Here is a 13076-nt window from a genome sequence, read left to right on the forward strand (position 1 = left end):
TGCTGTTCAGGCTGGAGTGCAGTGGTTCGATAATAGCTGGGCTCAAGCGATCCTTCCACCTCAGCCTCCTGAGTAGCTGGGACTACAGGCATACATCACTGTGCTTGGCTAATTTTCTTACTTTTTGTGGAGATGGGGTCTCACTATGCTGCCCAGGCTGGTCTCGAACTCCTGGGTTCGAGAAGTCCTTCCTCCTCAGCCTCCCAAAATGCTGGGGTTACAGGCATGGGCCACCGCACCTGGCCTGAGCATAGATTTTAGAGCCAGATTTTCTGGGTTGGAATCCTGACTCTGCATAATAGTTGTCAGCCTTGGGGGACTAAGAGTAACCTAATTGTTCTCAGTTTCTCCATGTGTGAAATGGGGATAGTAACGGTACAACATAGGTACCTGAAATGTGTAAAGTACTTAGAACAGTGCCTGGCACATAGCAAAGTACCATAAGGTGTAAACCAATGGTTCTTGTTAGAAAAGGGTTATTTCGCCCCACAGTGGCCATTTGGCAATGTCCTAAGACATTGAGACCAGCATGGCCAACACGGTGAAACTCCATCTCTACTAAAAATATGAGGCTGGGCGCGGTGGGTCACGCCAGTAATCCCAGCACTCTGGGAGGCCGAGGCGGGCGGATCACGAGGTCAGGAGATCGAGACCATCCTGGCTAACACAGTGAAACGCCGTCTCTACTAAAAAATACAAAAAATTAGCCGGGCGCGGTGGCAGGCGCCTGTAGTCCCAGCTAACTGGGAGGCTGAGGCAGGAGAATGGCGTGAACTCGGGAGGCAGAGCTTGCAGTGAGCCGAGATGGTGCCACTGCACTCCAGCCTGGGCGACAGAGCGAGACTCTGTCTCAAAAAAATATATATATGAAAAAATAGCCAGGCGTGGTGGCATGCGTGTCTGTTGTGGGTGTGTGTCTTCCACTGGCATCTAGCGGGCGGAGGTGAAGGTGCTGCCCAACTACAAAACGCAGGAGAGCTCCCCATAGCAAATAATTATTTGGCCCAGTTGGTCATCCTGAGGTTGCAGAATCCTTGTGTGTAAGCCATTATTATTGTTTTTGTTGATATTATTAAGAGATAATCATGGCTGGGCGCGGTGGCTCACTCCTATAATTCCAGCACTTTGGGAGGCCGAGGTGGATGGATCACTTGAGGTCAGGAGTTTGAGACAAACCTGGCCAACATAGTGAAACCCTGTCTCTACCAAAAGGACAAAAATTAGCCGGGTGTGGTGGCGCACGCCTATAATCACAGCTACTTGGAAGGCTGAGGCAGGAGAGGGGCTTGAACCCAGGAGGTGGAGGTTGCAGTTAGCCAGGATTGCGCCACTGCACTCCAGCCTGGGTGACAGAGTGAGATTCTGTCTTAAAAAAAAAAAAAAAAAAAAAAAAAAAAAAAAGGCTGGGCGCCGTGGCTCACACCTGTAATCCCAGCACTTTGGGGGGCCAAGGCGGGCGGATCACGAGGTCAGGAAATCGAGACCATCCTGGCTAACATGGTGAAACCCCATCTCTACTAAAAATACAAAAATTGCCGGGCGTGGCAGCCTGCACCTGTAGTCCCAGCTGCTGAGGAGGCTGAGGCAGGAGAATGGTGTGAACCCGGGAGGCGGAGCCTGCAGTGAGCCAAGATCGCACCACTGCACTCCAGCCTGGGCGACAGAGCAAGACTCCATCTCAAAAAAAAAAAAAAAAGGGTAATCTTGCATGGTTGCTTGTGACCTTAAGCAATTTAATCAGCCCAGGCCTCTGTCTTCTCATCTGTGCAAGGCGTATGATATGCCTATGCATATGGATACCTACTGGCACATGATATATGGCATTTGGAAACCTCTTAGTCCAGCATCCAAAACATAATAAATGCTCAAAGTGAAGTACAGTTGATCCTTGAACACCATGTGTTAACGTATATCATTCATCCTTTCAAGTTTAAAAAAATTGAGATGAGCAGGCCGGGCATGGTGGTTCATGCCTGTAATCCTAGCACTTTGGGAGGCTGAGGCAGGAGGACTGCTAGAGGCCAGGAGTTCGAGACCAGCCTGGGCAACATAGTGAGACTTTTGACTCTACAAAAAATAAAGTAGCCGGATGTGGTGGCACATGCCTCTAGTCCTAGCTACTTGGGAGGCTGAGACAGGAGGACTGCTTGAGCCCAGGAGGTTGAGGCTTCAGTGAGCAATGATAGCACCACTGCACTTCAGCCTGGGTGACAGAGCAAGACCCACTCCCAAAAAACAAAAGAAAAGAAAATACAACAGTCATGGGATGCAAAACCTGAGTATACAGAGGGACAACCGTTTGTATCTGCAGTTTCCACAGGGCTGACTGCAGGACTTAAGTATGGAAGGATTTTGGTATACTCGGATCCTGGAACCACTTATCTGAGTATACCCAGGGACAGGGGTTTTGTTTGTTTGTTTGTTTTGAGATGGAGTCTTGCTCTGTTGCCCAGGCTGGAGTGCAGTGGCAGGATCTCGGCTCACTGCAGCCTCCACCTCCAGAGGTCAAGTGATTCTCGTGCCTCAGCCTCCTGTAGCTGGGATTACAGGCACCTGCCATCATGCCCAGCTAATTTTTGTAGAGGCGGGGTTTCACCATGTTGGCCAGGCTGATCTTGAACTCAGGCAGATGACCTCAGGTGATCCGCCCGCCTCTACCTCCCAAAGTGCTGGGATTACAGGAAAGAGCCATTGTGCCCAGCCTCACACCTGGCTAATTTTTGTATTTCTAGTAGAGACGGGGTTTTACCATGTTGGCCAGGCTCAGGCTGATCGACGACTGCATTCTTACAATATTAAGTTGATGAGGCCGGGCATGGTGGCTCACACCTGTGATTGCAGCACTTTGGGAGGCTGAGGCGGGCAGATCACCTGAGGTTGGGAGTTCGAGACCAGCCTGACCAACATGGTGAAACCCCGTCTCTACTGAAAATGCAAAATTATGCAGGTGTGGTGACGCATGCCTGTAATCCCAGCTACTTGGGAGGCTGAGGCAGGAGAATCTCTTGAACCCGGGAGGCAGGGGCTGTGATGAGCCGAGATTGCATCATTGCACTCCAGCCTGGGCAACAAGAGCGAAACTCCGTGTCAAAAAATAAAAGTGGATGATTGCAAAAAAGGTCTTCCCTCTGGGATATTGCAGCCACCCACCCACCCACCCAGTAACTGTGTGTCTGTCCACTTCACCTGCCTGCCAGAGGGTGACCGGAAGGCTTTTTTTGAGAGCTCTCAGTGGAACATCAAGAAGAACCAGGAGACCATCAGTCAGCTCCGCGAGGAGACTAAGGCACTGGAACTAAAGCTGCTGGACCTGCTCAAGGTAAGGGGCGCAGGGGTGGGTGGAGGGTTCCTGTGGCGGGGGTGGGGGAAGGAGGTAGCACCTGGCCTCAGGTGGAAGAGGCATGCTGAAAGGTGACTGGACTTCCCTCCTTGCAGGGAGATGAGAAAGTTGTCCAGGCAGTGATTCACGAATGGAAGTGGGAGAAGCCATACCTGAAGAACAGGACAGGCCAGGTTTGCCCACCCTCACCCCACCTCCTCCTTCATTTCCAGCCTGGGTCCCCTCACCTATGAACTCCAGGCTCACCCTCTCCAATCCTTCCTGCACAGCAGCTGCCATTCGTATGCTCATTCAATTAAATCTTTATTACTAACTGTCCTTGTATCTGGCATCCTGGCATGGTAGTAAATGCAGTGAAAAAGCAGACCAAGTCTCCACTTCTAAAAGTCGCTCATATTCTAATAGGGAAAACAGGTTTAAAAAAAAAAAATCACAGCCAGGCGCAGTGGCTCACGTCTGTAATCACAACACTTTGGGAGGCCGAGGCAGGCGGATCACCTGAAGTCGGGAGTTTGAGACCAACCTGACCAACCTGACCAACATGGAGAAACCCCGTCTCTACTGAAAATACAAAACTCAGCTGGGCATGGTGGCGCATGCTTGTAATCCCTGCTACTCGGGAGGCTGAGGCAGGAGAATCGCTTGAATCTGGGAGGTGGAGGTTGTGGTGAGCTGAGATGACGCCATTACACTCCAGTCTGGGCAACAAGAGCAAAACTCCATCTCAAAAAATAAATAAATAAATAAAATTTTTTAAAAATAAAAAATTTGGCCGGGCACAGTGGCTCACGCCTGTAATCCCAGCACTTTGGGAGGCCAAGGCGGGCGGATCACGAGGTCAGGAGATCGAGACCAACCTGGCTAACACGGTGAAACCCCGTCTGTACTAAAAATACAAAAAATTAGCCGGGCGTGGTGGCGGGCGCCTGTAGTCCCAGCTACTCAGGAGGCTGAGGCAGGAGAATGGCTTGAACCCAGGAGGCGGAGCTTGCGGTGAGCTGAGATTGGTGCCACTGCAGTCTAGCCTGGCAACAGCGTGAGACTCCGTCTCAAAAAAACAAAAACAAAAACAAAAGATAAAAAATCAAAATAAAGGCCAGGCGTGGTGGCTCATTCCTGTAATCCCAGAACTTTGGGAGGCCGAGGCAGGTGGATCACCTGAGGTTGGGCGTTCGAGACCAGCCTGGCCAACATGGCAAAACCCCGTCTCTATTAAAAATACAAAAAATTAGCTGAGCATGGTGGTGCATGCCTGTAATGCCAGCTACTCGGGAGGCTGAGGCAGGAGAATCACTTGAACCCAGGAGGTGGAGGTTGTAGTGAGCCGAGATCATGCCACTGCACTCCAGCCTGGGCAACAGGACCAAAACTCTGTCTCAAAATAAATAAATAAATAAAAAATAAAAAATAAAACACAGTCTAGGCATGGTGGCTCATGCCTGTAATGCCAGGGCTTTGGGAGGCCAAGGCTGGAGGATCGCTTGAGGCCAAGAGTTCAAGACCAGCCTGGCAACATAGTGAAACTTTGACTCTACAACAAATACAAAAGATTAGCCAAATGTGGTGGTGCAGGACTCTAGTCCCAGCTACTCGCCAGGCTGAGGTGGGAGGATCACCTGAACTGGCGAGGTCGAGGCTGCAGTGAGTCATGTTCGTGCCACTGCACTCCAGTCTGGGTGACAAAGCAAGGCCTTGTCTTAAAAAATAATTTTAAAAATTAAAAGGCTGGGCATGGTGGCTCACGCCTGTAATCCCAGCACTTTGGGAGGGCGAAGTGGGTGGACTACTTGAGCTCAGAAGTTCATGACCAGTCTGGGCAACATGATGAAACCCTGTCTCTACCAAAAATACAAAAATGTAGCCAGGTGTTGTGGCATGTGTCTGTGGTCCCAGCTACTGAGGATGCTGAGGAGGAAGGATCACTTTAGCTCAAGGGGCAGAGGTTGCAGTGAGCCGTGATCGAGTCACTGCACTCCAGCCTGAGTGACAGGGTGAGACCCCATCTCAAAAAACAAAACAAAATAAAACTGGGCTGGGTGCAGTGGCTCATGCATGTAGTCTCAGCACTTTGGGAGGCCCAGGAAGGAGGATGGTTTGGGCCCAGGAATTCGACATCAGCCTGGGCAACATAGCGAGACCCTGCCTGTATAAATTTTTTTGTTTGTTTTTTGGTTTTTTTTGAGACGGAGTCTCACTCTGTTGCCCAGGCTGGAGTGCAGTGGCGTGATCTCAGCTCACTGCAAGCTCCCCCGCCAGGTTCACGCCATTCTCCTGCCTCAGCCTCCCAAGTAGCTGGGACTACAGGTGCCCGCCATCATGCCCAGCTAATTTTTTGTATTTTTAGTAGAGATCGGGTTTCACTGTGTTAGCCAGGATGGTCTCGATCTCCTGACCTCGTGATCCGCCTGCCTTGACCTCCCAAAGTCCTGGGATTACAGGTGTTAGCCACTGCGCCTGGCCTAAACAATTTTTTTAAAAGAAAAAAATGGCCAGAAGTCGGCCGGGTGAGGTGGCTTACATCTGTAATCCCAGCACTTTGGGAGGCCAAGGCAGGTGGATCACCTGAAGTCAGGCGTTCGAGACCAGCCTGGCCAACATGGTGAAACCCTGTCTCTACCCAAAATACAAAAATTAGCCGGGTGTGGTGGCACATGCCTGTAATCCCAGCTACTTGGAAGGCTGAGGCAGGAGAATTGCTTCAACCTGCGAGACGGAGGTTGCAGTGAGCCGAGATCGTGCCAGTACACTTCAGCCTGGGCAACAGAGTGAAACTTCTTTTCGAAACAAAACAAAACAAAGCAAAAATTAGCCAGGTGTGCTGGTGGGAGCCTGTAATCTCAGCTACTTGGGAAGCTGAGGCAGGAGAATGGCGTGAACCCAGGAGGAGGAGGTTGCAGTGTGCCGAGATTGCACCACAGTATTCCAGCCTGGACAACAGAGCAAGACTTCATCAAAAGAAAAGAAAAAAGAAAAGAAAACAGAAAGAAAAAAAAATTTTTTAAATTTGTAGAACCCTGAGCCAGTGTAAGATCACCAATGTGGTGGATATAGACAGAGAGAAGACCCTGGTGCTCTCTCTCCAAAAACAGCACAGAAGGAGTGGCCAGGGAGGTGGGTAGAAAACGGGAGAGAGGAGTCCTGGAAGCCACAATAAGGAAGAAGGAAGAGAAGAAGGGCTAGGTGTGTGTTCAGGCCCCTGCTTTCGCTCCCCTCCTTGCAGCAGGCCCTGGAGCACCTAGACCACCAGCTGAGGGAGAAGGTGAAGCAGCAGAACGCCCTGCGGTACCAGGTGGTGTTGCGGAAGAGGCGGCTGGAGGAGCTCCAGCTGCAGCACAGCCTGCGCCTTCTGGAGATGGCGGAGGCGCAAGACAGCCACACGGAGGTGGCCAAGGTAGGGGCGGGTGAGGCCTGCAGGGCAGAGGGTCGTGTGGGAGGGACTGAGTGCGGAGGGCCCTCAGCCCAGCCCTGCTGCTCTCCAGACCATGCGGAACCTGGAGAACCGCCTGGAGAAGGCCCGGATGAAGGCGCAGGAGGCCGAGCACATTACTAGCGTGTACCTGCAGCTCAAGGCCTATCTAATGGTAGGGACTAGGAGGGCTCAGGTGAGATGGCAAGCAGGGAGGGCAGGCTTAGCTAGGGACAGCAGTCACAGGCCTGCCCCATCTTCCCAACCCCTCCCCACCACGCCCCAGGACGAGAGTCTTAACTTGGAGAACCGGCTGGACTCCATGGAGGCTGAGGTGGTGAGGACCAAACATGAGCTGGAGGCACTGCACTTGGTGAACCAAGAGGCCCTCAATGCCCGGGACATTGCCAAGGTGCCACCCCCTTTGCTCTCGGCCATCCTGCCCAGCTGCCACGGTCTCCCAGCTTGAGAATCTGATCTCAGCTGTCCCTGAGCTTCCCCAACGCCCCTGCCTCCATCTGTCTCCCAGCACCCTGCGGTGGGCAGCGATAGGTGCCAGCTGGTCTCCCTGCTCCCCTGCCTGCCCTCCAGAACCAGCTGCAGTACCTGGAGGAGACCTTGGTTCGAGAGCGCAAGAAGCGAGAACGCTACATAAGTGAGTGCAAGAAGCGTGCCGAGGAGAAGAAACTGGAGAACGAGCGCATGGAGCGCAAGGTGGGCGCACCCAGGGGTGCGCGCCTGTGACTCCAGCCCTGCCCGGCACAAACCAGCCATGCCCTGGCTCTACCTCATCCTAGGCCTTCTCCTGCTTCCTAAGTTTCTCCTAACTCCGCCCCCTCTCTGACTCCACCCCCGCTTAGTACAAAGACTCCTCCCACATCTCTGACCCCGCCTCTCCTCCCCTCCCCTCCTACGCGACAGCACCATTTTGGCTGATATGGCCTCCAGCCTTCCCCTTGCTCAGTGACTCCTACACATCCTTTCCGAACTGACTAGACTGCCTGTCCTAAATCTGACCCTGCCTCTAACCCAACCCTTGCTTAAGGCCCCGCCCCCCACTCTTGGCCCCGCCCCTGCACCTGCCCTGAGGCTGCCACTCATCCAGCCCTCACAAAGGTTTTTTTTTTTTTTTTTGAGACGAAGTCTCGCTCTGTCTCCTAGGCTGGAGCGCGGTGGCGCGATCTCGGCTCACGGCAAGCTCCGCTTCCCGGGTTCACGCCGTTCTCCTGCCTCAGCCTTCCCAGCAGCTGGGACTACAGGCGCCCGCCACCACGCCTGGCTCATTTTTTTTGTATTTTTAGTAGAGACGGGTTTTCACCGTGTTAGCCAGGATGGTCTCGATTTCCTGACCTTGTGATCCGCCCGCCTCGGCCTCTTAAAGTGCTGGGATTACAGGCGTGAGCCACCTTGCCCGGCCAAGGGTTTTTTGTATTTTTTTTTTGGTAGTTTTGTATGTGTGTGTGTGCATATATATATATATATGTGTGTGTGTGTGTGTGTGTGTTTTTGTTTGTTTGTTTTTTTGGAGACAGGATCTCACTCTGTCGCTCAGACTAATTATAGCTCACTGCAGCCTCGACCTCCTGGGCTCAAACGATCCTCTCACCTCAGCCTCGCAAGTAGCTGGGACTACAGGCGCCCCACCACGCCCTGCTAATTTTTGCATTTTTTGTAGAAATGGGGTTTCCCCATGTTGCCCAAGCTGGTCGCGAACCTCTGGGCTCAAACGATCCTCTGGCCTCAGCCTCCTGAAGTACTGGAATGAAAGGCGTGAACCACAGCCGCCACCACCGCGCTCGACCTTGTCCCACTTTCTGCCCGGGTGCCTTTATCTGGCCCCAAGCTTTTGCCCTCTCCCTTCCCTCCAGTTTGAGCCCTGTTCCCTCCCAGGCACCAGTCTGGATCCCCCTCCCCAGCCCCCGCCCAAAACGGGCTGACCCTGGCTCTGACCTCAACCCACGAGCAGACGCACCGCGAGCACCTACTGCTACAGTCTGAGGACACTACCCAGGACAGCCTGCATGCCAAGGAGGAGGAGCTGCGGCAGCGCTGGAGCATGTACCAGATGGAGGTGATCTTTGGCAAGGTCAAGGACGCCACTGGCACTGCCGAGACACACGTGAGTTCTGCCCGCAGCCCTCCCCGCCTTGGGCCCCAGGGGTGCCCAGGCTGGTGAAACCGACACACCCTGCCTCCCCTCTCTGCCAGGTCAGTTCTTCAGCTCACAAACCTACTCCTTTCTTGAAAAACATCCCTTCCCCCTCCAGCTACCGTTCAGTTTTTCTGCTGCCCTTCACAGCAAAACCCCCAGGAGCTGTCCACACTCGTTGTCATTTCTACACTCGCCTTCCGTTCTCTCTTGAACTGTGCTAATTCCTTTGCCATGCCAGCTCTAGGAGAACTGAGAGTTTCCTCTCTTGTTCTGTCTCCAGTGTCTGTAACTTGGTCTGTGACCCAGTAGACCGCTCAGATCCTGGCAAGTGGGGTCCCTGCGCCGGGTCCCTCACTTTACAGCGTCTTCTTTGCATTATTCTAAGACCAATGTGTCCCCTTTGGGTCCTGGTTCCCGCCAGTGAACACTGGACCCCAACCCTGTTTCTTCCCTCTGGGTGCCCGCCAACCTGCTGCTCCCCCCATGGGGCCGACCCCTGAGGAGTTCCGGGACTCCCACCTATTGGAGGACACCTATGGGGTCATCTGGGGCACCGAGGGGCAGCCCCTTTCCAGATGTGGGCCTTGTGAGCAGATAGCTCCGAAGAAGGGAGGTATTTCCTGTGGGATCAGGCGAGATTCACGGCCAGAAATTGATGGCAGGTTGATTTTTGGAAAGAAGCTATGCTCGCCTGTCCAGCTGCCCCTGAATTTGAGCTGACTCAAATTCCTTATATAGGCCAGAAAGGGCCCCGCAAAAACGATATATCCAGGGCTGCTCACCCTTGAAGCCACCCTGAGTCCAACCCACAGTGTCCCCATACATTGCTGTGCAAAAGGCGCCAGCTCAGGCCACCTATCCTGCGTGCGACGGGACGCAGGGTGGGGGAGAGGAGGTGGAGCGCCCCTGCGCCTCTCTAGGCCCCTGGCTCTGACTGGGGCTGGGTGGCCCACAGTCGTTGGTGCGGCGGTTCGTGGCCCAGGGCAACACCTTCGCGCAGTTGGAGACGCTCAAGAGCGAGAATGAGCAGACGTTGGTGAGGCTGAAGCAGGAGAAGCAACAACTTCAGCGGGAGCTGGAAGACCTCAAGTACTCGGGGGAGGCCACGCTGGTGAGGTGAGGCGCCAGGGCCCTGGGGAGGGCGACGGGGCGGGCTGAGCCCCCGGGGTGACCTCCCGGCTCCCTGCAGCCAGCAGAAACTGCAAGCCGAGGCGCAGGAGCGTCTCGAGAAGGAGGAGCGGCGGCACGCCGAGGCCCAGGACCAGCTGGAGCGCGCCTTGCGGGCGATGCAAGTGGCCAAGGACAGCCTGGAGCACCTGGCCAGCAAGCTGGTCCACATCACTGTGGTAGGCCCCGCCCGGGGGAAGCCCCACCAGGCCCACACGGGACCGAAGAGGCGCAGCCACGAAGCGGGGGTTCCTGCCACACCCGCCTGCCCTGGAAAACATGGCCTACCACATCCTCTGTCCCGGACGTCAGAGTCCCCGCCCACAGGGGAAGCCCCACCCCATTCCTCAGAGTCCCCGCCCCACCTCCCTGGGGAAGCTCTCACTCCCCAAGGAAGCCCAAGACTTCAGAGCCCCTGTCCCGTCTCAAGCTCCGCCTCCAAGGGAAAGAAGTCCCACCCTGTCCCCGAAAACCACCCTATCCCCGAAAACCTATCTGCAATTCTGGAGCACCCCGAGACAGAAGCCCTATCCTGCCCGCAGCAGAGGCCCATTTCTTCAGGAGGCCATCCCACAATGGTCTCCCTCGAATCCTTACTGTTCCCAAGAGGCCTCCCCGAAACCTTTTCATATAGAGCTAGAGTTCAGAGACTCCCCCATCACAGACCTGGCCTTGATCTAAGTCCCCGCCCACAATGGCTAGGATGGCCCCTGTAGGTGGGCCCTTACCTCCTAGGCCCAGCTCCCGAGAGAAAAGCCCCGCCCCTGGGTGGAGCCTTCCAATAGGCCCCACCCCTCTCGGCTGACCTGGCTCTACCTTGGCCAAGGAGGACGGCCGCTTTGCGGGAAAGGAGCTGGATCCCCAGGCAGATAACTATCTGCCAAGCCTGCTGGGCCTCGTGGAGGAAAAGCTGCTGAAACTGCAGGCGCAGCTCGGGAGCCACGACGTGCAAGAGATGCTGCGCCACATCGCTGACCGCGAGGTGCCCTGCAGCCCTGGGGCAGAGCTCCAGAGATCTAGGAGTAGTGGGGCTGAGTCGGAAAACCAGGGAACTGGGGGCCACTTCGAGAGACCAGAGTGCAAGCTGATAGCCAGGAAGGGGTCTCGGGGACACAATGGGTGAGGTTTGACGAGCTAGGGATGAGCCCGAGCCACGAGGGAAGAAACCAGACGAGGTGCCGGCGGGTCCCGGGAGGCTAGAGGACGCGGCTGGGGGATCGGGATGGGGAGAGGCCTATGCAGCGCCCCAGAGACCAGGGGCGGACCTGAGTGATGAGGAGGTGAAGCTGGGTATCAAGGTGCCTGCTGAAGGAAGGATGGAAGTGGGCAATGGTCTCCAGTTGGAACGAGGGCATATCTCGGAATGGGGTAGGGAGGAAGGGGAACGTGATTTCTCGGTGGCCCCTGGCCCCTCCCACCTTCCTCTCTCACTTCCCATCCCCGCTTAGTTCCTCGCCAGCTTAGAGGGAAGGCTGCCCGAATACAACACCCGCATCGCCCTGCCCCTTGCCACTCCCAAGGACAAGTTTTTTGGTCAGTATGGGTGGGGGGATGAAGGGGTGCGGTTAGGGCCCCAAGTTGGGGAGCAGGAGGTTGTCCCATACCCTGCTCAGGGCCAAGGTGGGGGTAGAGTGGGGTGATAAAGGGAAGGGGTGCCAGGGACGGGGACCTGGATCCCTCATCGCTCCCTGCTCATCCCCCCCACCCCCCGTAGATGAAGAGAGTGAGGAGGAGGACAACGAGGTAGTGACCCGCGCATCGCTAAAGATCCGTTCCCAGAAATTAATCGAAAGCCACAAGAAGCACCGTCGCTCTCGGAGGTCCTAGAGTCGCCCTGACACCCACCTGGCGGCCCCCATCGGTGCCCCCGATCCCTCCGGGTCTAGCGCAGGCCCCATGGGGCCCCTTCAAGGGCTGAACGCGGCCTGGACAGGGAGCGGAGGCGGCCAGCGGCGCCCGGAGGGGAGGAAGGGGCCAGGCCAGACGTTCCCACAGTAAATCTCCCCAGTCGGGTCTGCCCCGGCCTCAGAGTTGCGCAATAAAGGTTACTGACCATGCCCCTGGCATTCATCTCTTTTTGACCCTGCACCACCCAAGAGATGGCTGTCCCTGAAAATCCAGGGCCACAGACTCCGCGTCCTCCAACCTGGGTCATGATGACTCCCATCAGCTGGTGACGCAGATGGAGCTTAAAAATGGGAGATGGCCACATGTAGTGGTTTTACGCCTGTAATCCCAGTATTTGGGGAGGCTGAATTGGGAGGATCACTTGAGTCCAGGAGCTTAGGCTGCAGTGAGCTATGATCATGCTACTGCACTCCAGCCTGGGCCACAGAGCCGGACCCTGTCTCAATAAATAAAATAAGAGCGGGGTGCAGTGGCCCATACCTGTATTCCCAGCACTTTGGGAGGCTGAGCTGGGTGTATCGATTGAGCCCAAGGGTTCCAGAATAGCCTGGGAAGATGGTGAAAACCAGTTCTTACCAAAAAAAAAAAAAAAAAAAAAAAAAAAAGCTGAGCATGGTGGCACGTGCCTGTAGTCCCAGCTACTTGGGAGACTGAGGCAGGAGAATAGACTGAACACAGGAGGTGGAGGTTGCAGTGAGCCAAGATCAAGCCACTACACTCCAGCCTCAGCACCAGGAGTGAGACCCTGTCTCTAAAAATTAATAAGGCTGGGCGCCATGGTTCACGCCTGTAATCCCGGCATTTTGGAAGGAAGGCTGAAGCGGGTGAATTTCTTGAGGCCAGGATTGAGCCTGGCAAGCATGGCAAAACCCCGTCTCTACAAAAAATACAAAAATTAGCCGGGCATGGTGGCACACATCTGTAATCCCAGCTACTTGGGAGGCTGAGGCAAGAGAATTGTTTGAACCTGGGAGATGGAGGTTGCAGTGAGCTGAGATCAAGCCACTGTACTCCAGCCTGGGTGACAGAACGAAACTCCATTCCAAAATAATAACAATAATAGTAAAAAGTGGAAGATGCCCTCACACTTGGTCAAGCTAACC

At 54.8% G+C, this 13076-nt stretch overlaps 1 protein-coding gene across 3 annotated transcripts in view; it reads left to right on the plus strand.

Moving 5' to 3' along the window:
- Window positions 1–12122, plus strand: part of CCDC151 (coiled-coil domain containing 151) — a 13998-nt gene extending 1876 nt beyond the window's left edge. For 2 of the 3 annotated variants that reach the window (XM_030936828.1, XM_010373694.2), the window contains exons 2-13: window positions 3198–3319; window positions 3436–3513; window positions 6564–6731; window positions 6820–6921; window positions 7033–7158; window positions 7338–7460; window positions 8713–8865; window positions 9854–10014; window positions 10088–10244; window positions 10892–11047; window positions 11514–11598; window positions 11780–12122. In XM_030936828.1, coding sequence (XP_030792688.1) covers window positions 3198–3319; window positions 3436–3513; window positions 6564–6731; window positions 6820–6921; window positions 7033–7158; window positions 7338–7460; window positions 8713–8865; window positions 9854–10014; window positions 10088–10244; window positions 10892–11047; window positions 11514–11598; window positions 11780–11892 — 1544 coding nt within the window. In that variant the 3' untranslated portion in view covers window positions 11893–12122. The remainder of the gene's footprint in view (window positions 1–3197; window positions 3320–3435; window positions 3514–6563; window positions 6732–6819; window positions 6922–7032; window positions 7159–7337; window positions 7461–8712; window positions 8866–9853; window positions 10015–10087; window positions 10245–10891; window positions 11048–11513; window positions 11599–11779) is intronic. The other variant, XM_030936829.1, reaches the window with a different exon arrangement.
- Window positions 12123–13076: the final 954 nt, after the last annotated feature.

This window comes from Rhinopithecus roxellana, chromosome 8 (assembly GCF_007565055.1).
Source record: "Rhinopithecus roxellana isolate Shanxi Qingling chromosome 8, ASM756505v1, whole genome shotgun sequence".
Classification (NCBI taxonomy): domain Eukaryota; kingdom Metazoa; phylum Chordata; class Mammalia; order Primates; family Cercopithecidae; genus Rhinopithecus; species Rhinopithecus roxellana.